Source organism: Magallana gigas, chromosome 6 (assembly GCF_963853765.1).
Source record: "Magallana gigas chromosome 6, xbMagGiga1.1, whole genome shotgun sequence".
Taxonomy (NCBI): Eukaryota; Metazoa; Mollusca; class Bivalvia; order Ostreida; family Ostreidae; genus Magallana; species Magallana gigas.
The window spans coordinates 44,295,137-44,322,045 of NC_088858.1; the positions used below are offsets into that span (position 1 = coordinate 44,295,137).

At 33.6% G+C, this 26,909-nt stretch overlaps 1 protein-coding gene across 4 annotated transcripts in view; it reads left to right on the top strand.

Annotated features, from left to right (window-relative positions):
• Positions 1-26,909, top strand: part of LOC105348544 (insulin-like peptide receptor) — a 47,911-nt gene that overhangs the window by 11,808 nt on the left and 9,194 nt on the right. Inside the window, exons 2-15 of one of the 4 annotated variants that reach the window (XM_011458019.4) lie at positions 1,558-2,130; positions 9,513-9,697; positions 12,363-12,537; positions 12,792-12,890; positions 13,739-13,886; positions 14,062-14,273; positions 15,730-15,856; positions 17,503-17,556; positions 17,957-18,132; positions 18,371-18,541; positions 18,760-18,970; positions 20,516-20,530; positions 24,141-24,200; positions 26,476-26,812. In XM_011458019.4, coding sequence (XP_011456321.3) covers positions 1,558-2,130; positions 9,513-9,697; positions 12,363-12,537; positions 12,792-12,890; positions 13,739-13,886; positions 14,062-14,273; positions 15,730-15,856; positions 17,503-17,556; positions 17,957-18,132; positions 18,371-18,541; positions 18,760-18,970; positions 20,516-20,530; positions 24,141-24,200; positions 26,476-26,812 — 2,543 coding nt within the window. The remainder of the gene's footprint in view (positions 1-1,557; positions 2,131-9,512; positions 9,698-12,362; positions 12,538-12,791; positions 12,891-13,738; positions 13,887-14,061; positions 14,274-15,729; positions 15,857-17,502; positions 17,557-17,956; positions 18,133-18,370; positions 18,542-18,759; positions 18,971-20,515; positions 20,531-24,140; positions 24,201-26,475; positions 26,813-26,909) is intronic. The other 3 variants (XM_066087143.1, XM_066087142.1, XM_066087144.1) reach the window with 3 other exon arrangements.

Here is a 26,909-nt window from a genome sequence, read left to right on the forward strand (position 1 = left end):
GTAGCCGCCTATTTGTAGTCGCAATGTTTGCCAATAGAAATCAAAGCAATCAATATTCGAGTGTTTTTCGGTGCAGGGTGTATTTTATATTTTTCAAGGTGACATTGTAGCCTGGCTTTTGTCGGCCTGTCCTTGGATATTTACAATTTTTGACTTGCATGATAATTCTCAACACTTAAAGTAGTAAATTTATTCTGATGTTTTTAAAACCATAAAGATCATCTTAGTTTTGGGTTGTGGCATTATGTTCTTCATTTACATTTGTCTGTTGTGTTCTAGATTCTGATTCAGATTTTCAGTTGATGGTTTACATTTTTTCTCTCCATTAATAGCATTAATTGAGAAAAAAATAAGCTAACTTTTAATTGCTATTTGATTGAGGATTTTTGACGAAGAAACATGTAGATATACATGTGTATTTCATACTATTTTTGATTGAGGAAAGGTGAAACAAAATATATTATTGTAGATTTGTGTGAACTATAATAATTTCAGCTTAGGCGATCATAAACAGGTTTATGGAAATTTTAATGGCAAGTAATTTGCCAGCATTGTTTTCATGAATTAGTCCTTGCCTTCAAAGCTATTTCCTCTTGAATATAAAATAGGTAAATTAATTGATAAATTGTGAATAGTGAGGTGTTTATGAATTGACACATTATTCAAATGATAATAAGGGTTTGCCTGCTAAATGTTGAAGAAAGCCGCAGATAAAAAAAAATAATATCACACAGATATATGCATTGTGTCATATGTATTGGTTTCCTATCATGACTAAGGGAATATTGGGTTTGTTCACGTTGGTATTTGTTTTTGAAAGATCATTCATTCTTTCAAGGTCAAGAAAATTGTTTGAAGAAATTTGACCTTGACCTATAGAAATACCTTATTTGTTTGGAATGAACACATCATGCACTCTGTGCATGAATTCAAAGAGAGGGATCAAGTACAGAGCCATAAAGATAAAGAAAACAGAGTTTAACTCTGTCAAGCATTTTACTGATAGTCTTCCAGATAATCACTGATATCTTTGCCTTCCTTGAAAAAAAATTAAAGAAAAACTGGTATTCACCAGTTTTCTAGAACAAATTGTATTTTTCCTGTCTAAGAGTGTGTGAACTTCATTCATATTTCTTATCAAGTTTTATATTATAGTAAAGGCTGTGAATGCACATATAGAAAAGGTTAAATTTTAGACTAAAAAAGTTTCAAATAAGTACATATTTAATTCTTGTCTACTGAATTTGATTCTGCCATTGCTTAGGTTGTTACTCAATTATAGCATTATAAATTCCACGTCTGCAAAACAATATCGTATCAACTTGCAATGTAAATAAAACATGCGTGTTAGAACGTCGTAACATATAATTTATTTAGTTATCATAAGATAAATTGAAGAATATTTTTTGATTCAAAGTCATAATGATGGACATGCATCTTTTTGTAATTGAGTGTGAGAGTCGGGCATATTGCCCTCGAGTTTCTGACAATATTATGATAACCATACGGCTTTGAGTTGATCAACATTGCGCTACATGTATTCATTTCTATTTTCAGGTATGATCTGCGAAGATGTTGATATCCGTAATGATGTGAATGCATTTGCTGAACTAGAAAATTGTACAGTAATAGAGGGAAACCTGAAAATTCTCCTAATTGAAGGGGCATCTCATCAACAGTATGAAAATCTCTACTTTCCGGATTTGGTTGAAATCACCGATTTCTTCCTTCTTTATCGAGTGTATGGATTAAAAAGTCTCAGGCACATTTTCCCCAACTTATCTATCATCCGTGGTCACAAACTGTTCTTCAACTTCGCCTTGGTGGTGTTCGAATTGATGGACTTAGAAGAGTTGGGTTTGATTGGTCTGACAACCATCGAACGTGGTGCCGTCCGGTTCGAAAAGAATCCGCAGTTATGTTACATTGACACCATCGATTGGACCAAAATTGCAGTAGGGGTGCAAGGAATGAGCGAGCACTATTTCAAGCAGAACAGGATTGCCAAAGAGTGCGTGGATGTGTGTCCAAGTGACTGTGCCAGTACTCCGGTCATCGCACCAACAGGGGAGGTCAGCAAGGAAGTCAAAAAACGATGCTGGACTAAATCCTACTGCCAAAAAATTCTCAGTGAGTACCTTAATTCAGATGTTTTATTTTATGGCTGCCTGTTTTTAAAATGTTCTCAAATTTAAAGATATAAGAGTTATTTTGATAAATCAAACTGGGATGTATTTAATGACAAAGAAATTAATAATCCTTTTGATTTATTCAGAGTTTCAATGCTTAAACTGTGAGAAATCACCAGAAAATATTTCCTGAAAATTGTTATTTAAATGATATCATAATTTTGTAAAATTTAGATTGCAGTATGTCTGATCAAGTGCTAAGAACAAGTTGTCTTCTTTGCAAAGCAAAATGTGTGAAAATGATGTATTTATATATATTTTTATACATCATGGGTGCTGTGTTATGTAACAAATGACATCATGTTTAAAAAATCTGCTCATAGGGTCAGGTTAGGGATAAAGAGTTGGAGTATAGTTTTGTTTTGGTGAGGGGGAAGTTTACTGTAGCGAAAGACCTGATGTTCTAATCAGCTTCTTGTAGCAGATTTCCCAGAGATTGAATCAGAAAAGACTGGAATTTAACTGTGTCTGCAGCTGTTTTCTCCTTAATCAAATTCCATCCCCGCACTACCAGAAAAAAATTGTTCAAACAAGTTTTTCATATGACTTGAATCCAATTTATAATTGCAAACAATAAAAAATAAATTATATGCATTTTGAATTATTGATAATAAGGAGGAACATTATTTAACATGAAAACTTGATATGTATGGGAAACTGTAGTCTAGAGTACTGCCCACAGACTGGGGCAGTATTAAATTTAGGTCCAGAGTTTTACCAAATTATATTCTCGTCTATGAAAATTGTCTTCAGAGCTATGATAAGTACATGAAAACATTTGAGAGGTTGGAAGGGGAGGGGGCCCTTATCTACTACAGTTGAATGGACATTCCTTTTGGGGAGTCCAAGGGACTTCATGTGAAATTTCTGTTCAACTCAATCTTTTTTACTTTTAATTTTCCACTATCTCTGTAGAAGGCATGTTGGCGAATTTTGCGTTTTTGATTATTTCTGCTATCATTAAAGTTATTTGACGTATTTAACACCCTTCTTTAGAACACTGTTATTCAGAAGTCATTCCAAGCTCTTTTTACAGTCATGTTCATGTAACCCGATTATTTCGTTCACACGTTCTTCTTGCGCAACTATTCACAGGATTAAGAGGTTAAATCTTCATTCATGCTTTTCCTTGGCAATGACAGATATATTTACATGTACGTAAAATCTAGAGGAATGCGTCTTTTTGGTTGCTCCCTGGTTGTGTATTCATGTAAGAAGTGTAATTTATCAAATTACCATACTGGCCGACAAATGGTATATATTCATTGTTTTTAAGTACTATGACATAGAGAAGAGAAAAATGGATTTAATTTTGAGCCTGAAGTTGATCAGATTATAAGACTGTTTTGTAATAGAGGCAGCTGGATATTGATTTTTAGTTTTGCCAAAACAGTGTTTTTAGCAGGGGTGCAGCTGTTACAATTGACCATTAAAGACGAGGTATAATTAGAACATTGATATAGTTATAAATCAGGGAGAGGATCAAAGAATTTTTAGGCTCTTAGGAGAAGGGAGGAAGGGAAGATGATTGGATGATGCCAGTTTTCGAGATTCAACCTGACTAGAAGGGTACAAAATGTTGGAAATCTCCATTGTCTTACAGTCTTCTGTTCGAATAAATATGTTTTATTTCAGTTTTTACATAAGGCTATTTATGGTGGTTGTGTCATAATCTGAGTTCTTTGGTATGTAGGTAAGTTTTTCAAGGTTTAATTCATACGAACTTTGGATTCAATTTCATTCTGGGGATTTACTTTACCTGCAATCAAGACGCAAAATCCAGGCAAATTCTCGGTATTATGAATTGTGAAGACATTTGTTATTAAATTTTTTAAATTTGCATCTTTCGATTTAATTATCTGCCACTTAAAATTGGGGTGAAAAATAGCTTGAAAATTATCAGAGAATTCTTATTAAACACATTAAAGAAGAAAAATATCGGTAGAGTTTGAAAAAGAGAACAACTTGCTTTACAAAAAGTATGTATTTTCCTTAAAGTGAGACCTTTTCACCACAAGCTGTGACAATATTTTGTTGTTGTAAATACATAGTGGCACTTGATTAAAGATTGATCTTTTAATTCAAGTGGCCTTGTATGTTGCTTACAGTCTTATAAGAGATTTGTTGGAGTAAATTTTAGTTATGACCAAACCTAATCCGCCAGTACAGATGTAGACCAGCTGGCACCCATCCATATGGCCCAGCCATTTTTCACACCTTGCCCATTGTTCTTTGGAAGGTCAAGAGGGCGTCTTACTAAAAAGTTAATAAAAATTGAAATTCAAGATAATAATTGAAAGATGGAACTATTGAATAGGTTACATATTTGGCTGACATCATTCTTTTCCTTGTCAAAGCATCTTCATACAATTGTCTGATTTCTAAAACTATGATAATGATAATAGGTCTTTTTTTAAAAATGATCCTTTTATTGGTTTCAGAAAAAGGTTTTCTTTTTTATTATTGTGATATTTTTGAAGCGTGCTTCATGATTTTTTTAAATCTTGCACTAGACTTAATTTGCAGACACAAATTTACATAGATTATTTATAAAGCAAATTTTAGAAAATATAAAGCTTGCTTGTAGTAAAGGTGTTTTTTTTTTTTAATATATACTAATAAATATATTTATGTTTGAAAAGGACTTCAAACATAAAGGGGCAGGGATTTGATTTAGTACAAATGTACAGTTCTTAATTAAGAGAATAGTGGAATTTGGTAATTTGAATCTATAGCTTGAATCTAGCTTTTTCTTAAAGAAGTCAGAAGTAATTTTAGGACTAGTGGATGGCTTGTGGTGGTCTTAAATGCATGTTGATTCAAAACGCAGGGTAAAAATAAAAAGCATGATCAAACAAGCCAAGTGAAAAGTTAAACTTTGTCAACATGGAATTTTGCCCAACACTCTGTGGGTTGTCTTTCAAGGTTGCAAGTGAAGTTGTCTTCATTTTGGCCAACTTAGGTCACGGTGGCATGTTTTTTGGCAATTTATTTGGCTTTAAATAGATTGTCTGAATACCTCTTTCACTAGCACAGAAGAGGGGTACAAACTGCACGATAACAACTTGTTTTTGAATAACATAGAGCTTGTGTCAGTTTTGAGAAGCGAGAGGACATTTAGTGCATTTGCAAAGTTTTGCCAATTCATGGGCGAATTGAATCAATGAATTAACTTGTCTGAAGCAAGCGGTGCTGTTCTCTCTGCATATTCAACACACCGGAGAGTGAAAAACTCTTTAATATGAAAAATTACAGATGAATTATTCAAACTACTATTTAAGCTAACTAATGTCTGGGTTTTTTTAGTACCAGGAAACAGCTGAAGGCCAAGTGAATATGTTTAGAATATTTTATGGTAAAAGCATGTTTATCTGTGTTGTGGAACAATTTGCATGTAACAATGCTTGTAGAATCGGTTCAGGATGGTTTTGAAGCCTAAATCCTGGAACCTGGCAGATCAGTACATGCATTGCCAACATGATCAGCTGTTCCAATTTGTAGATAATATCAAAAGAATCTAAGAATAGATTAAATGCCTAGAACAGAAAAGGGAAGGGGGCCTGATTTATAAATTATTTTGACTAGGGTGGAAACTTGATTGTGTTACTGCCTTATTTTTTTGAATGAAGTGTCCTCAGCTGTCACAGATGGTATTCCCCATTAACACAAAATATTGAGAGAGGAATGTATAGGAATATCATTCGATCATAATACGAAATGTTTGGTCTACTGTGAAGAATACTGGTTGTGTATTCAGTTACCTTTGTGTTGTACTTGCACTTTTCAAGTTAAATGTTTGTTTTCTTTGTACTTTTACTAGTTCACAGGATATATTTAATAAACATATCATATTATGATGGTAATAACCGTAATATATTTAAAAATCTATTTGAAATTTAATGGCCTCATAAGGTTATCTATGATGCAATCTAAATTAGTCAAACCAACCTGTCAACATTCTAATTCTGTAGTCAAAGCCTGATTATGTAATCTGCATTGAATTTGGGAGTCCTGCAAAACAACGCAAAATATTTGTCATGTTGAAATGAATATGAAGCCCAGAAAAAGTAAAAACAATGGCAGGAGTTCCCTCCCTTGGTCATAAACGAAAATAAAAAATTATGGTCAGCCATAGCCCGGAGCTGTGTTGTGATTTTATGAGAGTGTTCTGTGTAAACAAAATTAATATCCCACATTTTTCATAGCAGAGAAAAAAGCAGAGACACATTCCAAAGACATACTTTATTCATTACTAAACCATCTCTTTCTGTGGTAGTAAAGGGGCTCAAATCTGTTTGGGTGTAGGGTACAGGAGCAGAGTTATTAGTTATGTGGAAGCATTGAGAAGGCAGCCTTGTCCATAGTATGATATAAACAGCGAGTTATTTCCTTGTTTATCTCGTCTAATTGGTATGTAGATATTAACATGACAGAAGGCTGTTATCAGGCGGAGATAGGTGTCATGTCAACAAGTGGTGACTACTGGGAACTATGACTGGTAAACTTAGCAGACGGCAAATGTGTGAAATTAATCAGCCGTACTCTTTATAACTCTTTACAACCCTGCAAGCTACAGCCCTAGACTGCTAGCAAGACACACCGGTTTTTTTTGCCCCTCCCATCAATGCAAGTTGGTTGTTTTAATGGCGGAATTGTTTTTCGTTTATATCTGTTAGATAATTCTGGTATGCAAATTTTGCAGCAACGATTAGATGATTTGCGGATTCAAGATTTAGAACTTATGTAACATGAATTTCATGAGATATTTTTTGTTTTGTAAAGTTTATATAAAACTTATTTAATAGGAAAAGAATTTAAAAGGCACTATATTCGTTAGAAGTGAAGAAACTGATACAGAATATTAATTTGTAAGGCCCTTTTTATTGTGTTAACAAGTTTGTGAAGAGAGTACATGCATATACATGTATCTTTGATCCTTATTTACATGGAATTTGTTATCAAAAGAGCTGATTTTAAACACACTGGTGCACTTTTTAGTCTTTTATGGATTGCAGCGGTATATGATCACTGGTCGAGCTAAATATTTCTCTTTACTGTCTCACATTATGAGCATTGCTGTATAAATCAAATAAATACAATCAATGCTTTTCAGAAGTGCATATGATAATCAAATGGTGCACAAAATTCTGCATCAGATTTGGTTAAAAGTGCACATTAAACTTATCTAGTTTACATCAGTCCAAGGAGAGCGTTTCTCTGTCATGAACATGCATATCCATACTGATCAACATGTATCATAAAGAAATATACATTGATAATGAACAAGAAGAGGGAGGGGGAGATGGGTTGGAAAGATAACGAGGTCAGTTGATTGTCAAAGATTGAAGTTCGAGTCATTTTTTAAAACAACAACAGATCATTTTTAAGAACTTGCACTCAATGGATCACATGAGCAGACATTAAACTTTATAGCTGGAATAAAGTTCAAGGTGACAGAGAATGTTGAAAATTTTTAAAGACATGTTGGTTATATCTTTGAAAATAAAAAAAAAAAAAAAAAAAGAGGCGATTTGATTTTCAATGATTTTGTTGTTGAGTTAATGCTAGAAGAGTTCATCAAAGTAAAATATCTGAGAGCAAATGTTATTGACAGGACCATTGTCCAAAAATTTAAGAAGCCAAAAAACTGATTTTTACTCAGCCTAAGAAACACGATGCCTATAAATGTTTATGATGAAACTACAGTGTTAAAAATTCAATAATTTTAAGGGGAAAAGTTACAAGACCAACTATTTTTGAGATGTCTAGAATCGTTTACACATTAAGGTCTATCACGACTGAACAAAACGGTACTATTTACCGCCATTTCAGATTTTTGATTGGTATGCTTTAATTTTCATTTTATAGGCCTTGTACCAATTATTCCAAAAAATGAATAAATATATTCCACCCTAACATATCAAGCAATAATTTCATAACATAGATGTGGTTTTGACACTGTTAAGTTGACATTTCTCGAAAAAGAAAAGCTAAACACCATGCAGAAATTAATTGAATTTATGCCCCCAGAATACACAAAGAAAGGTTATAAAAAAATAGGTTAGGGCTGGGGTAAGTGGTTCCAGTTAGTGCAACTGTTTGTGCAAGTGGCATCTCATTGATCCAGATTTGACCGCTCCAGGCTCCAGGTCTGCACAGATCCGAATTATAAGGACCTATCAGTAAAATATATACATGAATATGATTATTAACAAGAAGAAGTCTGGATGTTCCAATAGAATAAGGATCGTATATAGTGATCTATTTCTGTTGCTAATTGGCATAATTGTCTTGTCCTGCAAAAAAATTGCCATCTGAATCATTTAACCAAATTGTGTGACCCCATTTTATATGGAACTGCCATGGATGATTATTTTTTCAGTTCCTGCAATTATGTTAGTCGCATAATACCAGTGCATGTGCCAATAAAAATCATGCTTGTTAAATATGGATGTCCGGATATATATTTATTATCATGTGTCTCATTGATTGGTATTTTATATTGGACTTCAATTTGGCCTAGAAAGAATTTCAGCTGGTAAATTGTAATGATTACAATTTTAAGGTGAATTTTGTTGAAAATTGGACCATCAACCTATTTAAGGATTCAGCAAGTGTACCCATAAAAACTCTGATGCCTTCTTTTGTTGGTTACATTATAATTACTTATCAGTAATTTTTGGCTTGTAAGATTTAGAGTTGCTGCCAATTTAACAGGTTCAGTCAAATATTCAAGTATATTTTTTTAAATTAATAGAAAATTGATTTAATTTGTGTTCATGAGTTGTCTATTTAAACTTTGTCACTTGGAAAGAATAAATGCTCACGAATGTCTTTAAAAAATAAACAACTGATGATCATTATAAATTAAATTAAATTATTTTTAAATCATTGTCATTAATAAATGATAATGATGAATGCATCTCGCGTGTCTTGAACATACACTTGGAATCCAAGCTGTCGGTTCAAGACTATCCCTCCGTATCTTGTTTGTCATCAAGAATGGAAGCAAATTGAGGTCATACAGTGTGTAATGGAGGCCAGCCTTGTTCACCACCTATTGTTACATATCACTGTAAAAACTTGTCTGTCAGAGAAGTCTTTTTTTATTGCTGTGAAACTTCTTTTGTGTGCAAAGAAGTTGATTTCCTTGATAAAGTTTGATTTTAATTTTTGCTGCAGCCTCATTCAGAATAGTTGTTTTTTTTGTTGTTGTTTTTTTTTCTACTGGGAATCCTTTTATATGCATTTAATTATGCTTAAAAAAAAAATTGATAGGAATTGATTTTCCAGATTTTAAGTTTGAATTTTGTATCGTTACAGCATGTGAAGGCCTGAACCGTCCCTGTCAGAGTGGGGTATGTGACAATGGTAAATGCTGCCACCCCAACTGTATCGGAGGCTGTACTGGGGAGACTGACCGCGACTGTAAAGTCTGCAAAAACGTCGTCAGCATGATCAACAACCAGGCCATCTGCCAGAAGCAGTGTTTACCAGGAACCTATACAGTAAGTCCAGTAAAAATTGGTTAGAGCAAAAATTTTAAGGACCAGTGGATTAACTTTGATACATCCATTATTTGTTATCTCTGCGTTTGTTTTTATTGTAAAATTTACAAGGATAGGCCTTTAGGGTGGAACTTAACAAATCTACGTTGTATTAGTGACTTTGATATATTCATATATGTGTATGGAGAAAGGTGGGTGGGGAGAGGATGGGGCAGGTGCTTGGAATGAAGGGGTGGGAGGGATTGTTTGAATACCAGCAGTGAGTTATGTGTTAGGGAGCTGTGGGGGTGTGAACAGATATATGGCTAGACAGTTGCAAAGGTCTATCATGACTTCAGTGTCTCCAAAGCTTTTGAACTTTGATTCATTTAATGACATAGCCAGGCCTTTGTTTTATTGTGATTTTATGCAGGTTTTGTTTTATTGGCTGTCTTTTTGCATATTTCTTTAATGTGCAAAAGTATTGTGGTCTGTGTAGCATGTTACAACTACAAGATGATTTACTGTGCACTGCTTGATAGACGTATAAGGATAGGCTGTCACTTTAATGGTTTCTGGTTCAAATCCTAATGGGGATAATGTGGCTTACTACAGCATTGAGAAATCACTCACATAGCAAAACAGAATTTGAATCCCCCTTACTCTACTTGAAACAGCACAGGATTTGAAATATCCACAATTGTCAGCAAATGACAAAAATGATGGATGTGCAGACATGTTTTCAGTGTTATAAACTAGGGAGAGAGATTGGTCTTATGAATAAACGTTGTCTAGCAAATTATCAAAGGGTCACTGTTATATGGGTCTTTTTAAATGGAAGATGCACCTGCTAGTAGGTTAAATGTAATTGTATCAACAAGTACAATGAGGATTCTTGTTATTTCATCTCTCTCTCTCTCTCTCTCTCCCTCTCTGAGTGGTGTACAAAGTATGCAGTTATGCTGTAGGTGGAAAATGTCCTGAACTGGAGGTACACTAAACATCACATGAAAGAGTGCATCTGCAGGCAGCAAATGCTGTGTCTTATTTATATTAACCTGATTTGTGAACGCGGCAGAGTTAGAGCTGAGTGCAGATAGTTCAAGGGCAATTTTATCTTAGCAAATGCCTTATCCTGGAAAACACTGGAACTTTGCTAAGGAAATCCATCAGTTTTCCTTTGTTATATCTGAAATATATAGCAGACACATTTTTGAGTGTGGTCCCCGTAGACTTCAGCGGGGGAGATTTGCAGTGGAAAGGTTGTCTCGGGTCATATCTCTCAATCATTTGTGTATTGGCTCTGTATACATTAAAAGTGAATAACATAGTGATATATCTCTCATTATAATTACCTTGAGGAAGAAAAAAACCTACCCACATTTTTGTAATACATCAACAAATGCTATTCATCACGCAGATCTCTTCTGTTCTTTGTTTTGAGTAACCGAGATAATCAGCCGAAAAGTTGAACAATTCGATAGGAAGACGTACTATTCTGCTCTTACATGATCTGTTCCTTGACTTACATGATCTGTTCCTTGAAAAACAAATTTGATTATTTGTTTAAAAAAAAGATATTCATCAGGCATGAAAATCAAATTGCATAAATAATCAGGTATTGTAGAATTTAATCATTTGACTGAATTTTTATTTCAATAGGGGAGGTAGAATAACGACAAGATAAAGTACATTTCTATTTAAAAATAGAAATTAACAAAAATATGCTGTAAAGTGGCACAAGACGAACATTTGTCTTTTGCGTCTTTCTAACAAGTGGTTAAGAAGTTTGATCGCAGATAAACCAGGAATCGAGAGGTGCTTTCCAAAGTGACAATGTGAGAATCATTAGAGATGGATTTCATTGCTTAACATTGGTTTGTGTTTTCAATATGGAGGACATAAACTGAATTTTCCACTAATATGCCACTCATTCAGTAGTTTAAGTAGAACTCTCTTCAGGCACTGTTACAGCATGTGTGGGTATACATAGTGCATAAAGATTATACCCCGTATTAACAGTGTTTTTTGATATTTTGGAAAAAAAATTCTAATTTGCAAAAATAATAAAGAAAGAGTTAATTGCTTTGAATTATCGGTAGGCAAATAGATTCTGGAATCTATTCACAAAGAAAGGGTTTGATGGAAAACTTGCACTAGCTAGACTGCCATCAGCTGACAAAGCAATCGAACCTAATTTCCACAAAAACCGTGCACTGACTCATAATCACCAAGAGTTTTCAATGAATTAAGGGGAAAATGTGGGAAACTGCCTTCTTGTTGCATAAGGAAGAGGTGAATGGCATTTCATCCTGTCGTCTACTAACAACGGCGTAATAACTCTCTATAGCTTGGTTGTCACCCGAGGTAACAAAAAACTGACGAACCTAAAAATTGGAAATTATTTTTTTACCCTTCATTTTTTGTATATGTTATGAAAAATTGGTTATTTCTAAAGGGGGAATTGATATATCTGTCCAATTGTAATAGCCATAATGTTTCAAGTAATACTTTGTGTACTTAGAAAAGGTCTGTAAATTTGACATTGTTATAGCGCTATCTGCACGTGGTTCCTGGATCATGGTGAACTCTGTACCCGCTAACCATTTCTCAAACTTTGTAGATCGGAAATTAATTTGAATAAAATGGCACACCTATTTAAAAATTCTTTTTTCATTTGAAACAGCTGCGAAGAAGAAGATGTCTTCTAGAGTATGAGTGCACAGATGTCATCCATTACAAACTGGTCAAGAACAACCAGACAGGGCTCCCTGGGGACTGCGTGGACAAATGTCTTGCAGGGTACCTCGAGTCCGCGGACGGACGTACCTGTAACAAGTGTGCAGACAAGTGTCCAAAAAGTAAGTTGATCCGAGCGTTTCATATTGCCAGCATCATGTTCATCTTCCATGGCTTCAGAGAAGATTCCAGAATTTGCTGGAATGATTATTATCTCTTAAAATTACCTATACTACACTTACTGAAAAGTTATTGATGAAATTGATAAAAACAATGGTAAATTTTGTTTTTTTATCTATTGAAATATTCAGATGTATATGAGAAAAAGGTTATAAGGTTTCATGTTCTAAAAAATGAAAAAAATATTTTGATGCAGGTTGCAATGGAAAGAAGCTTGAAACTGCTGCCCAGTCACAAGACATGTTTGGCTGTACCATCATTGTCAATCATCTGGAAATCAGAATTACTAGAGGAAGTAAGTACAAACTCTTTCTAGTTGGCTAATTGTCGACAGATCATGAGTCAGTGCCCTTTCGCTGAATGTGTTTGAATCCCAGGATTTAAAGAAAGATACTGATCAGATGTCACTAAAAATAAATCGGTATTTATTTAGAAAACATTATGGTTCAGGTACGAATGGAATAACATTTTTTTTTTTTGTATCCGGAAAGAGCTGTTTTAACATACCAGGTTATGAGAGTTTGACACAGATGTAGGCGACGGGGCAAAAAAGGTCTCACACCGTTAACCTCGCCTAATCTATATATTCAGATAAATCTAGTAGTTCAGTTTCTTATTTCACAAAAATGTTCTAAATCATAAAGCATATAAATTATTAATGTTAGTGGAGCGTTGAGTTTCATTATTATATACAGAAGTACATAGCAGCTGTTGCCCTTCAGTCTTGTATCCACAACCATGTATTAAGTTCAGTGGAGTGAATTAAGGATTACCCGTAGCATACTTTGCAAGCAGAACATACACAATTAATTTCACAGAGAGAAAGTATTCTGTAGTTTGTTTTATATTTAATAATAGTGTCATATGGGGAAAAGCAAGTTGTATCATAAAAACATAATTTCACAAAGATTATATGAAAGCAAAGCATAGTGCAGTATGTTTGTTATCTGTGTTTGGTTTTGCAGTGATTTTTAGTAGAGCATCACTTGAATATTCTTCAACTATTTTGTAGCACATACATTCATGTGTGCCTTTCAGTACTCTCAGTACTTTGATGTAGTCATTGCTGCCTATTAGTTTTGACAGTACATGTACATAGTTTAGAATAATGCCTGCAATGATCATCATTTGTTGTGTTTGTAGGCAATGTGGCCCAGGAGTTAGAAAGAAACCTTGGTCAGATTGAGGAAGTTCAAGGATATATCTGGATTCATCACTCCAACACTCTCCTATCTCTGGGCTTCTTCAAAAATCTGCGCAAAATCCACGGCAAAAACAGCAACTCAAATAAGTGAGTCCACTGTGGCTGTTTATTTGTTCACATTTTATTAAAATACATTTTTGAAGCATTGTGAATTATGATTTAGTTTTCAATATATGTATATGTTTATAACCTTCTTCGTATAAAATGGCTATATATTAAGGCTGTTATGTATTGTGAGTCTGAACATGTTTTTTTTTCTCAGTTTCTCTCTACTTGTCCATGACAACATGAACCTACAGGAACTCTTCCCAGAAAACGTCCAGAACAACCTGGAAATTTTGAATGGCAACATGTTCTTCCACTACAATCGCAAACTCTGTTACAACAAGATCAAAAGTTTTGAGAGCAAGGTTAAGATGGATAACAAGAGCAAGAATGATATTTCTGATAGTTCAAATGGAGACCAAATGCCATGTAAGAAATTACCTCATTCATTTGCTCTGCAAAAAAAGTATGGATTGCACTCTGAAGAATTTGATGTTCAAATAATTTGCTGATAAGTTTATAGTAATTGTGGGTGTTTTGACTAGGGTCAATGAAGATGAACAGTACTAAATCAAGATTTCTTTGTCAGGTGCTACAACTACCTATAGATAGTTCTTTTTTTCTAAATGACTAAAATTTCCCAAAGATGTTAAATTAATGTGAATGTATCAAACAACTGAATCTGAAGTATATTGTTTGTATTGGCACTTGATGAAAGTAAATTTGATCAAAAGTATCAATTTGAGATTTAGCATTATGGGTAAGTTGAGTTAGATATTTTTTGTTGTAAAATATATATAACATTTTTTTAATGTGATGTAAGCTACCATCTACCAAAATTACTGTTTCATTCCAGATGATGATGTTCTTGAAGCTTGTTTGTCTTATTGGGGGGGGGATGATTATTTTTCTTGTGTTTATGAATCATAAGGTCAACAAATTTTGCCGTCAGCTCTGCTCTTGACTGGCTTTCATTTTCTTGTCTGAGCAACCAAAATAAAGCAGTGAGTGGGGAATGGACCCTGATGTGCATGGTATCAACATGTTTTCATCAGGCATGTCAAAAAAACCATTCGTAAACATCAGGCGCAATACAAGTTCATTGAACTTTTCCTATCTTGTTTACCTGTAAATTGCACTTTTGAGTACATGTTCTTATCTAAATATTCATATGAATTTTAGAAGTTTTTTTCCCCCCTTTACAGATAATTTTCTTTATATAAGAGATAGGTGGATATTTTCTTGTAGATGATTGATCGTAGTGTTTCATTAGATTAAAAATATTACAGATGTTTTTAATATACCAGTACAGGAATTTTTACATTCACTTTAAGACATTTTTGGGGGGAATTAAAAAAAAATTTGAAAATTAGTTTTCTGTTTTCCCCTAAATTTATACATGTACTGTAAAGAGTTTAAAAGCTGCTTTATTTCCAGTAAATGAAATACTCCTTTGATCGGTCCTTGCACAAAGAACAAGATCTCCTTGTTACATAACTCTGCTGTATTTGATATCTCTCCCTCCTTCTTGTGTCCACACAGGCAACTTGAGACACATAGTCCTCAGGGTTAAAACTGTGACTCACAACTTTGCTTTTCTGCTATGGAACAACAGCAAATTTCCAGATCAACGCAATTTGCTAAGCTATGTTATCGTCTATAGAGAAGCGTAAGTGGATGTTGCGGACACCCCCAATTATCTTAGATCCACCGCTCCACCTCTTCATGTAGATTGTTTTTATTCGTAGCCTTTTCCGTTCCAGTGATGTACGACTTAGTGTATGATCGCCCTACCTTTTTATTCACCTGTTACATCTAGCTATGATTCTCTATGTTTTGCATGTTGACCAAAGCTTATGTATGTCCCCGCTATATCTCTATACAGGCACAGTGACGACCCTGAATCTGACTGTAGTTAAGATTGCCGCACGGATTGCTTTTCTTCGTTGGGATAACTTCAAATCCTCCGACCCTCGTCAATTGCTAAGCTATGTTATCAGCTGGAAAGAGGCGTAAGTAAAACTTACCATAAAGCTTCCATATTAATTAAGGATGCAGGCTTACATATGTAACCATACAAAAATTGATGTCTTATTAGACTGTTCTTGTGAAGATCGCATGTGAAAATATATATAAGTTATAGCTGTTTTGGATTTGTCATAAAAATAATGTTTTTTTACTATTCAAAAGTGACTGTGGTCACAGCTATTCATTCCGATGCAAACCTTTCTGAGCTTTGTTATTTTGGATTTAAGGTCACGTAGCCTGTGAAATTATCCCAGAATAATTTGTGATAGAAATACTGTGTGGTAAATCTGTGTAGAACTTTAATACTTTACATTTTTTTGTCCATTATGTGTTCCATAGGTACTAGATGTTGATCCCTTGACATCAATCCTTTAATTCCTGAAATGTTACCTTCGTACAAATAGTATTTTAGTATAGAACTATTATTTTTTCTTAATCGTCTAAGTGTTATTTAGGTTAATTATCCAAGTTACCGTTATTTTGTGAGTTAAGAACTATTTTTAGAAGTATGAATGAAATACAGTGTAATTTTTAAATAGGAAAGAGATTACAATGTTCTCTGAATTCCTAAACATTTATCATAGTTGGCTATTTACATTTATGTCATATTTTTAGCATGCTCTCTCTATTTTCAAACAGAACAAATTGCCAGGTCTGAAATTCTTTTAGATGTACATGTAGAAGTTAAACTGATAAACAAATTGCTACATTTTTCAAATTTCAATTAAATCTCATTAATTATATTATGCAGCTTTATATTTAAATTGTATGATAATTAGATGTCATTATAAGGTTGATTTGTAAACTACAGAGTTCAAAGTCACTAACTTAAATGAAGATGCTGAATGAATTACCAGATCATTGTATGTTCTATTTATGACAAATTGTTTGCTTATTCTGGCCACACTTTGAGTGTCAGCTCTTTGGTTATTAAGCCCTTTGGGTTCTACTATGGGGGTGACTGTGTTTTGGACCCAGTGGGTGTCAGGTACAAGACGGGGCCCGGACGACCCATATTTCTCCCAACAATTGTTCTTTTCCTGACATTAGACTCCCGGAATGAAGGTGGTTGTCCCCAGGGTCTTAAGTTTATAAATATTGTAATGACAATGTTTGTACCATTTTTTTCCTAAAATAGCCTAGGATCGTAACAGTAGGAGTGAGGTCTGTTAATGAGGCATGTTAAAATGTTTTAAATATTTGCATTGTTTAATGTGTCATAACAAGTATAAATAAGGGAAATGTAGATATTAGCCTTTCCGCTGGAAAATGAAATTTAAATCATGCTGATGCATAATATTACAATACTTTACTTACATTACTGCACATTATAGGGCCTGTTTGAAAATTAAGAGATTAGTGAATAATATTGCACAGAAAGCATAAAGGCATGTTAATCTATAAATAATCGCACCTTACTCCCCAGTGTTAGATGTTTTTCTTTCCAAAGTGATTTATTTCAAGGTAATTTGGCTCTAAGAAACAGGTGGAATGTGTAGGTAGAACTGCCATTCTTCCCAATTGGCTAGAGGCATCAGAAGTTTACTCAATAATTTATTGATATTCTCTCTTGCACAGGAAGTTGCTGAAAGGAATGATGGGTAAAACTATGTTTTTCTCTGTTTTGCAGGCCATTTAAAAATCTTTCAATCTATGAAGGCAGAGATGCTTGCGATAACGATGTGTAAGTTAATTTTCATTCATGTCTAATTTTTCCCTTAAAAAAGGCTGACTTGAGTTTAATTAGGTTTCTAATGGAGTACTGAAGAGGAATTAGATGTAAAGTTTACCATTGTATATAGATGATATTTGTAAGATAAGTTGCAATAAATGTTCTGTAATGTGTCAGACTTGATAAAATGCACATTTTTTTCAGACAGATGGTTTGAATTTTTAGCACTCTCTGTTTAATTTGATGAACGTAAAATTTCCATATTTACTATTCAAAACCCTAAATATGCTTGATCTGTAAATCTTTGCAAGAAGGATTTATAGAATAGAAATATGATCATAATACTTTTCAAGACACCTACAATATGTTTATACAAAGTCTTCTACTAAAAACTTCTGATGTTCTCTTTTAGGTGGTATACAAAAGATATTCTGAACAAAATGGACAAAGATGAGGATTATGCGACGGCCCTGCTGCTGAATCTAAAACCCTGGACGCAGTATGCAGTTTACGTACAAACCTACACCACTTCGTCTGCCAAATATGGAGCCATCAGCAGTATTGTCTACTTCACAACTCTTCCCTACTGTAAGTTTTATAAATTGGCAAAATTTGTTTTTCTTTTTCAAAAATAATTTTGTTTAAATTTTTATGACGAGAAAGCAAAATTTTGTTTACATATGTCTTAAATGGTATAAATCTGCTTCAGTACTTGAGAAAACGTGCAAAAACTCTCAGTAACTTTAACATTTGTTAAGAATTGATAGGGTTTAACAATTGTACACACAGTGAGCCATATGCTAAAATTGTCTTGTACCCTTTGCAGACCCTACTATACCAGACAAGTTACGAGTGAAGGCGTTGGCCCCAGGGACACTGAAAATCATGTGGAACCCCCCTGCCAACCCTCACGGCAATGTTACACATTATGAGTTGTATTGGAGAAAGCGCCCTCTAGTGCATGAAAAATTCAATGAAAGAGACTACTGCTCAGAACGTATGTGTTGTGTTGTTGAAATTTGATAGATATTGAAATAAATATTTTGAGCTTCATAAAATGAACTAATTATATCATCATAAACAAATTTAATTTTATATTCAGCAAGAAGTCGGAACAGATATTTTTTTAATGAAGGAAATAAACTGAGAAACTTAAGTTGACTAGATGAATTTTGATGTTGAGGATGATAATTGCAATGATGCTCTGTATTGCAGCACTAGACACTCTTCTTGACCAATCGGACGATTTGTATGATGAGGATGACAAAATGGATACATCGCGTGATCTAGGTCTATCTAACAATAAGACCATTCAGGGCGAGTGTGCCTGCCCAAAGACCTTTGAAGAAGAGGAAGAGGAGAGGAAGGAGAGAGAGATGCAGATAGCGTTTGAGAACTTCTTACATAACTATGTCTACCTCAAAAGGTAAATGTCGGCGGCATGCTGAAGTAGCCTTTGACAAAGTTAACACTGACTAGGGAAAAATGGCAGAAATTTGCATTTTGTGAAACAGCTATACTATATAAGAGAGTTTTTTTTTTGAGATATTTACCTAGTGTGCATTTACTATATAGTTGAATTTTTGAATATATAAGCCATACACTGAATATCTATATTTAATTGATTTTGATCCCCATGTAAACTCAATAAGTATTCTATTTATTTTTATCAGTGAATTTTAATCTCCCAGTTTTCAGTGTGTTGGTTTTTTTCTATAGAATGTCCATCCCCATATTAAATTGTCTGCCATTTCCTTAGATGCAAATATTTCAGGAGGAATGACAAAATTATGATAATCAGGAAAAACACTACTAATAATTGGTGGGGGGCACACATAGAGCCCAAAACAATTAAACTGCATGGGGAAATTGCCAATAAACGGTTGTAGAAATATATTCACCTTTACAAAATACAAGGAAATCTTTGAATTCCGTGAATTGGAATGTCACTAGAATTATGTATTTGTTAAAAAAAAAAGGTCTCAGTTATTTTTTTTCTTCTTCAGATTTTTTTCCCTACATATTGTAAAATAGAATGTCAGCATGATTTATGAAATTTGCAAGTGATATGTATTCATGATCTTAAATGTTTATTTAATGTTGTTCATTCTCTATTTTCTATATTTATATGTCCGTTTACACTTTAATTTTTTTTCTGGAATTGCTGCATATAATTGTTATGAAACATTTCCCTTCAGTATTTAAATATAGTGACTCAATTTTCCAATTCATGATTTTTATGGGAGGGGAAACCCAACCAAAATTAGCATGCCACAATGCAAATTGTGTGGGGTTTATTTTATATCAATTTTCCACAATCTTCATTTGCTGTTGTATATAAATATCATGGCCAACTTCATCAAAGGGGACATAACCATGTCAAGCACCAAATGTGTCTATGCTACACGCAAACTGGGCAGAACAAGAGTTCACTTAGTCTACAACCTCTATGTGATTATTTTTTGTTCATCCTTACATGTATGTTTTTATCTACCGGTACATTTTTATGTTACTCATTTTATCTAAAAATTGCATTCATCATGCTTTTACACAATGGAAAAACACCCAAAATGCAATCATTAAGCTTTTATACAATGGAAAAAAAAAACCTTAAATGCAACATAAAAGCATCCTAATAAAAAACTACACTGCAATATTTTTGGGCTGAAGCAAAGAACTCTGCCACCATGCTGGGCTATTTTTATAGTCTTCACTCCAATTTATACCTGCCTTTATTTTTTTTTTATCCATTTTTGGATGAACATGTTTTTATCCATTTTTGGAAAAATTTGAAAAGGGAATCTCAATGCTTGTTCTAATCCGTAAGAATGTGTGTGTTAAATCATAATGTATGTGTTATGTGTACTTTTCACTAACATTTTGTTCCTGCAGGCAAGTTCTCTCTCTCTCTCTCGCGTCATATGTCATTTCTATTTCTTAATGTTAACCAATTCTTTGTTATCACATCTAGGCACAAACAAGATCGGTAAGTAAAGAGATGAAATGAAGCAGATTTTTCAACAACAACAAATAAGTTTTCATTAAAAATCGTCTGTATGAGTGAAGCACCATCTGCATTTTTCAAAAAAATTAAAAACTAAACTCTATAACTCTTCCAAAATCCTACCATCCAGGGAAAATTTTTGTGTTCACTATATGTAGACTGCATCTTGAAATTTATCACTTTTAAAATTCAAATTTTGTAATAGTGAAATCCCTCCACTTGTATAATCACCATATACCACTTGTAAATTACAGTGATTTAATTTTAGTTTCTACTTTTAGTTTCATTTTTGTGTTTCACTTTACAAAAAAAAAACCATACCCATTGTCTTGTAATCTGTATATATTTCTATATAATTTTCCATATATTCTTTTCTTCATACAATATTTATATTCAGGTGTTTGTATTGTATAGACACAGTCAACAAAAATTTTCCCTACCTGTATTCTATCATGGCATAACATTGAATTTGAAGTGCACAAGAAAGTTTTCATAACTGGGAAATTTTTGTTTTCTTGTTGATTAAACTTTTTGCTGTTTGAAGTTTGGCATTATATTTTTGGGGGAAATGGGTAATTGCTATGAATGAAATTGAGCTTGAATTTTGAGTTGCAATTTCCATTTCAGAGTCTTGTTTTTTAAAATAAAGTTTGACTTGATTTTGAAAGATGCCTCTCCTGATCTCGCAATTCATCAAAAATAGATCCCAAATGGGTGAAATTAAAATGAAATATTTCCAACTGTAAAGCTCTTGATTTTGTTTTTACAAGATATGCTCAATATCTGCAACATGCAGTTATATTCATAATGGATTTGATCAAACAATACTGATACATTGGAAATGCAGTTCAAACAATGAATTTACTGAAATATCTTTTAATCATTTTATTTATTTATAAATGTTATGCTGTGATGGAATGCATTATTTGAATACAAATACTCGCTAGTCAGCCGCCGTCCTGATGCAGTGTGAAGCTAATGATAATAAAAAGGAGAAGTTTCCTCCCCTACAAATTTTTTAATTTTAACAGTTAAAAAAGTATCTGTTTTCTGTTTTTAAAATGTGTGGAGGTAATTTGATGGACAATTCAATCACAAGGGGGCATTTAAAGGCAGATTTTAATTTCAGATATGTACATATATTTACTTCTGATATTTCTTTGTTGGTTTTGATAGGGGGATAAAGGGGGAGATAAAAAGGAGGTAATGCTTGGAAGGGAGGAGGGGGGTAAAAATGAAATTCAAAACTAACAATGCACATAATGTATCTAAATATTCATAGTAGTGGGTGGGTGGGATATAATCAGATGTGAAACAGAAATTTAGATGAGTGTAACGTTCAGAAATTTGATTAAAAGTCATTGTCAGTTAGAGACGTGATTGAATTGTGCAGTCCAATATTCATGTATAGAGCGAGAGATGTTTGTATTGTTTTGTTACGACGTCTGGTGTTGATGTTAGAGTCTGATTTCTCTCTTGACCTCTTTCTCTTTCTTTGGACCTGAAATCTTCAACCCTGGGGTGCTGCATAGATTGTTCAATGCCAGTCTCTTGCTTCATAGCTTACTGTCTGCGGATGCCGCTGCTCAACTTTTCTCTGTTCTCTTCCTGTTCTTGTCTGGTGTCAATGTGCAGTCTATTTATAACCAATAAGCCTGCTGTATTTTTGAGGTCTCCTTCTGGATTCTGACCCCCCACCCCCACCCCCAGAGAAAACTTTCAATTTTTTTTTAAGGTACAAAACTTTTACAGGAAACGTTGAATATATGATTGGATATATGATTGGAAATTCTGGTCTCATGACCAGTTTATACTGGTTATAATAAACCATTTGAATTTAAGGGTCAGGTGTAGAACTTTGAAAAAAAAAAAGAACAATAAGCAATTTGTTTAATAAGGTGAATTATTGACTTCAGGTCAGTATTTAATATAATCATTTAACATTTGTTAAGTATTCATTTCATTCATCATCAACAAACTAAGTATGTTAATGATCATTTTCCTCAGCATTTTTGTTTTTCTGGAATTCTTTACCTATGATAAACCCTGTTACCTCAAAATGCTCCTAGAATTACCATAGGTGTGACACAGTTCTTTAATGACCCTCATTAATATGCGTAATTGGTGGAGAAATACCAACTACAGATTATGTAGTGTAAATCTTTAACTGTGGAATGTACTTTTCCTTAATCTTCCATCATATATATCATACTTAAGACCTAACTTATATCCTCTCTAAGATGCGTGAAAATTATCTTTATGACATATGGGGCCACCATAATCAAGATTGCTCTGCTTCCATTCATGTATCATGCTTGTGTTCAACTTTTAATCATTATGTGATGTGTTTTTACAATTATCCTATGATAATCCAATGTATACAGGTTTTTGAAAGCTTTGCTACCAGTTTTTCTCACTGAGCACTTGCTATCTAGAGAAACTTGCAAGTAACAGAGTCCAACACCACCACCACCACCCCCAGGCGAGAGTTGCATGATTAAGACCACCGCCTAGTTATTATTTCACGTACCCACACTCAGCGTAGATTTTCACAGTGCAGACAATTTAAAAACTTTGGGCCAAAAGACATTAAAGAATTTTCAAATTGCTTTTTCTTTTTCCCCCAATTTTTTTTTCGTTGCGTGGAGAGGGGGTTTGTCCATATCAATTTCAGTAGGGTCTGAGTGCATACCGTAATTAAGAACAGTGTCTGAAAATCATGCATAGAGGGGTAATATACAAAAGAAGGATTAATTGAAGCCAAGGGAAAAATGAGAAAGTGCAAAATTGAGTTTGTTTTTAAATTATTTGCAATATATATGTATCTGTTAATCTACTGAGCTCGCTCAGTAATTTTTGAGGGGCGCCTGATGTCATACACATGAATACTACCATATTTGCACCAAAGTTAAAACATAAGAACAGGCTATTGTACACATGTAAGGTCTAAAATATTTTGTGATGTGAATTCATGAAAGTGATTCATGAAAGTACTGCAACCAAGTGCTTAGCAAGCAGGCCTTGGTAATTGGGACTTCTGCTTCTAGCAGATGATATTAACATTTCATTATTGTATGTGTCAATCATGCGTGTGTTGTGAAGTGTTTGTACTGCTTAGTTAGTGATTGTACCAGTGTCTGTATACATATGTACATCAGACCTAGCTCCCCTCATTGTCATTTAACCATCCTCGCTTAAACCTCAAAATATTATATCATTAGAATGAAACTCATTGAAATTGAATGAATATTCAAAACCTTTAAAATCTTTTTTTTCTTTCTACAACTGAAAATAATCATCAATTTCTGTATTGACCAATGATCTCTAGATCGTGTTGGTTTTTTTTTTCTTTAATTTTGGTTAATTTCATGATAACTTCAATACATCTAATTGGTTTTTTGTTTTCAAGTTCTTTTAATTTCTTTTTTTTTGTAAATTTTGTTTTTTGTCTTTGTTGTGCTTAATCAAAGTACTGAAGAAGCCTAAAGAGCAGTGATTTCTTGTGATTGTGTATATATATATACGTATATATTTCGCAAGCAAATTTTTTCTGTAGTAATCACATTTGGCTTGTATTGCTTAATTCCTTCAGGACAGATTACGGTCCCCCCAAACCGTTGCCGGATTTACCCACAGATTTGCCCACAACATCGTGAGTTTGACCACATACCACCAAAAGTTTAAGAGTCGGCCAACCATTTTTTGTAGCTAGTGTAAACTTGCACCTCTGCCTATAATCGCCAACAACACTAATTATGTGCATCTTGCATAATCTCAGAAGTCCTGTTATTTTTCACAAGAATTGCATGATTTGCATACAAACGTTACAGTATATTTTTGCTACTTGACGAGATGGATCTTCCCCAAATTACTTGAAATTACCCTTCTAAAACTGACAAGATAAATATGTATTAAATTTGCTGACATATTTCGATAAAAAATTACATTTCATTTCTTATTTATTTATTGATGTTGTTCGCTGTTATAGAAAGAGGGCACAATATTGTCCATGAATTTAGTCGCTTTCAGTGTATTTTTATGCAATGGTTAAGACTGTTTTTATAAATCATCACTTGGTATTGTATATTCTAAAAAAAAAATTGAAAATTTTGAAGTAAATTTTGCGCTCAAAAGTGCACATTTGGCATAAGGTTTTTAGACAAATTTTAATTTTTTTCACTTTTTAACTATTTTGACAAATTTTTCTCTTCTTCACTTTGATATAAATTCCCTCTGAACTGACATGCATGATTTTTTATGCATGCAATATGGCTTACACCTAATGCACTTTAGGTATTTGGCTTGCATGAATTTATTTAACCAATTTCAAAAAGGGGGGAAACAAGATTTTTTTATTTAAAGAAAGAAAAGAAACCAAAAAAGCATTGCAATTCACCCATACAAACAGATTTATATGACACATTATCCAGAAGATTCCATATTATCTATGGTCTGCGGTGATCACGTTCTCCAAGATATATATACGGTAGTCACAATGCCCTTCAGGATCTGTAGTAACCTTTAAGCACCCATGTATACATTTTTATTTTAACTAAATTTGGTGAAAAAGACCATTTTCATCAAAAATAAGTAAGTATTAGCAATGCAGCCAGTGATTTTTTATTTTATTTTTCTTGCAGTATTGATTGTCCAATGCCAGTGGACTTTATATTATATTATGCTTTTACACCTTTCATATTAATTATGATCATGAAATGTATTCATTGTGTGATATGCTAAAAATTTCACCAGTAGATGATACACATTAGAACATCATTGCCCACCGCCACATTGTATATCTTCTCTTTTATAAACAACCAATCATCATGTATCTTGATTTTGTCCTAGCTGATACTTACCAGGTTATTTTGACGTTCATGTGAATGGCAGGTTATTGATTTTGAGCCATATGACACTGGCTCAAACAGAAAAAAAATTTATGATAATAAAAAGACTCATCCTTCAATCATGTTCATGAATGTATTACTTGCTGGACAGCAGCACTTGCTCCCATTTTACCAAAGATTTCATTTGGGAATTTTCTTCCAGCTTTGGTGACAGAACTGAGGCCTTTTCACTCCTTCTTCTTCTTCAGCATGTCTGTATCCCCTATTACAGTCCCCCCTTTCTCTCCCTCTTCCTTCCAGAACTGTGCATATATATAGTTACAGTTGTTCATGTTCTTGAATATATATATGCTATTGTGAGGCCTAAACTATCGAGTATGTACAGAGACCATATATTTCTATATGTAGAGCCTAGTAGTGTCTATTTACACTTATATGGAACTATATATACAGTATTTATGCCTTTATGATGTTTATTTAGAATATTGTTTTACTGTTATATATCTGACTATCCATATGCATGTGAAGAATTTTGGATTGTTGCACTTTCATTACATTTACGATATCAAGTGTTATTAATCTTTAAAAAATATGTTGGATTAAATATGAATCTGTAAAGATGAAAGTCAAAGGGTGATGCTTTGTTTATTATCATTGCGTCAACAGAAAGTGCAGCCTCCAAGATTCTTGAAATGCATGATGAACACAATTTAATTTGACTTGCTATCTCTTAATTAATTTACAGCACCAATTAATCACGATTATTATTATTATTAATCCTGAGTTTGTTGAAGCACTCTTCACCCTAATGCAAGAGTTTTCTCTGTGTGTGATTTCTTTACAGAAAGTTAATATATGATAATCTTATTTAAAAAATGATTAATATCTTGCTTAAACATGATAATATCTCAACAAGTTAAAGATGTTTCCCTTTGTTCAATGATGAAATAAAAAGTGGTGAATTTAACTTATAATCATCTATGAATGATCTTTTTTAAGTATAAAGACAATCGAAATGTTTATTATAAGATGATATCAGTGTTCTGTCTATGTTAGAATGTGTGGTGATTCTTCTTATAGAATGGACAGCAAAAGAGCAGAGACGCTGTTTAAAAAGAATCGCCGCAAATTCTCCAATATCACTCTTCCCACCAATCTACCGCTGAAGCCAAACCCAACGCTACGGAGACAAAGGGCGCGGAGGTACAGTCGCGAGGCGTCATTACCGTACAACGCCTCCGCTGTGAACGGACTTAAGATCAACTTGAGTGATTCTGAAGAGAACGACACCGATGTTGTCAATGAAACAGAGAAAGACCTCCCTTTCAACAAAGTCATAGTACAGACGCCCGTGCAGAAGAACGACATGAGTTACATTATCAGTAACCTGGGCCACTTTCAGGACTACAGAATCGAGGTGAGACCCAGGGATTTCATGTAACTTGTATGTACAACAGTGAAAAATATGGTTGATATGTTTTAAACACTTATGATGCTAAAAAAAATATATACAT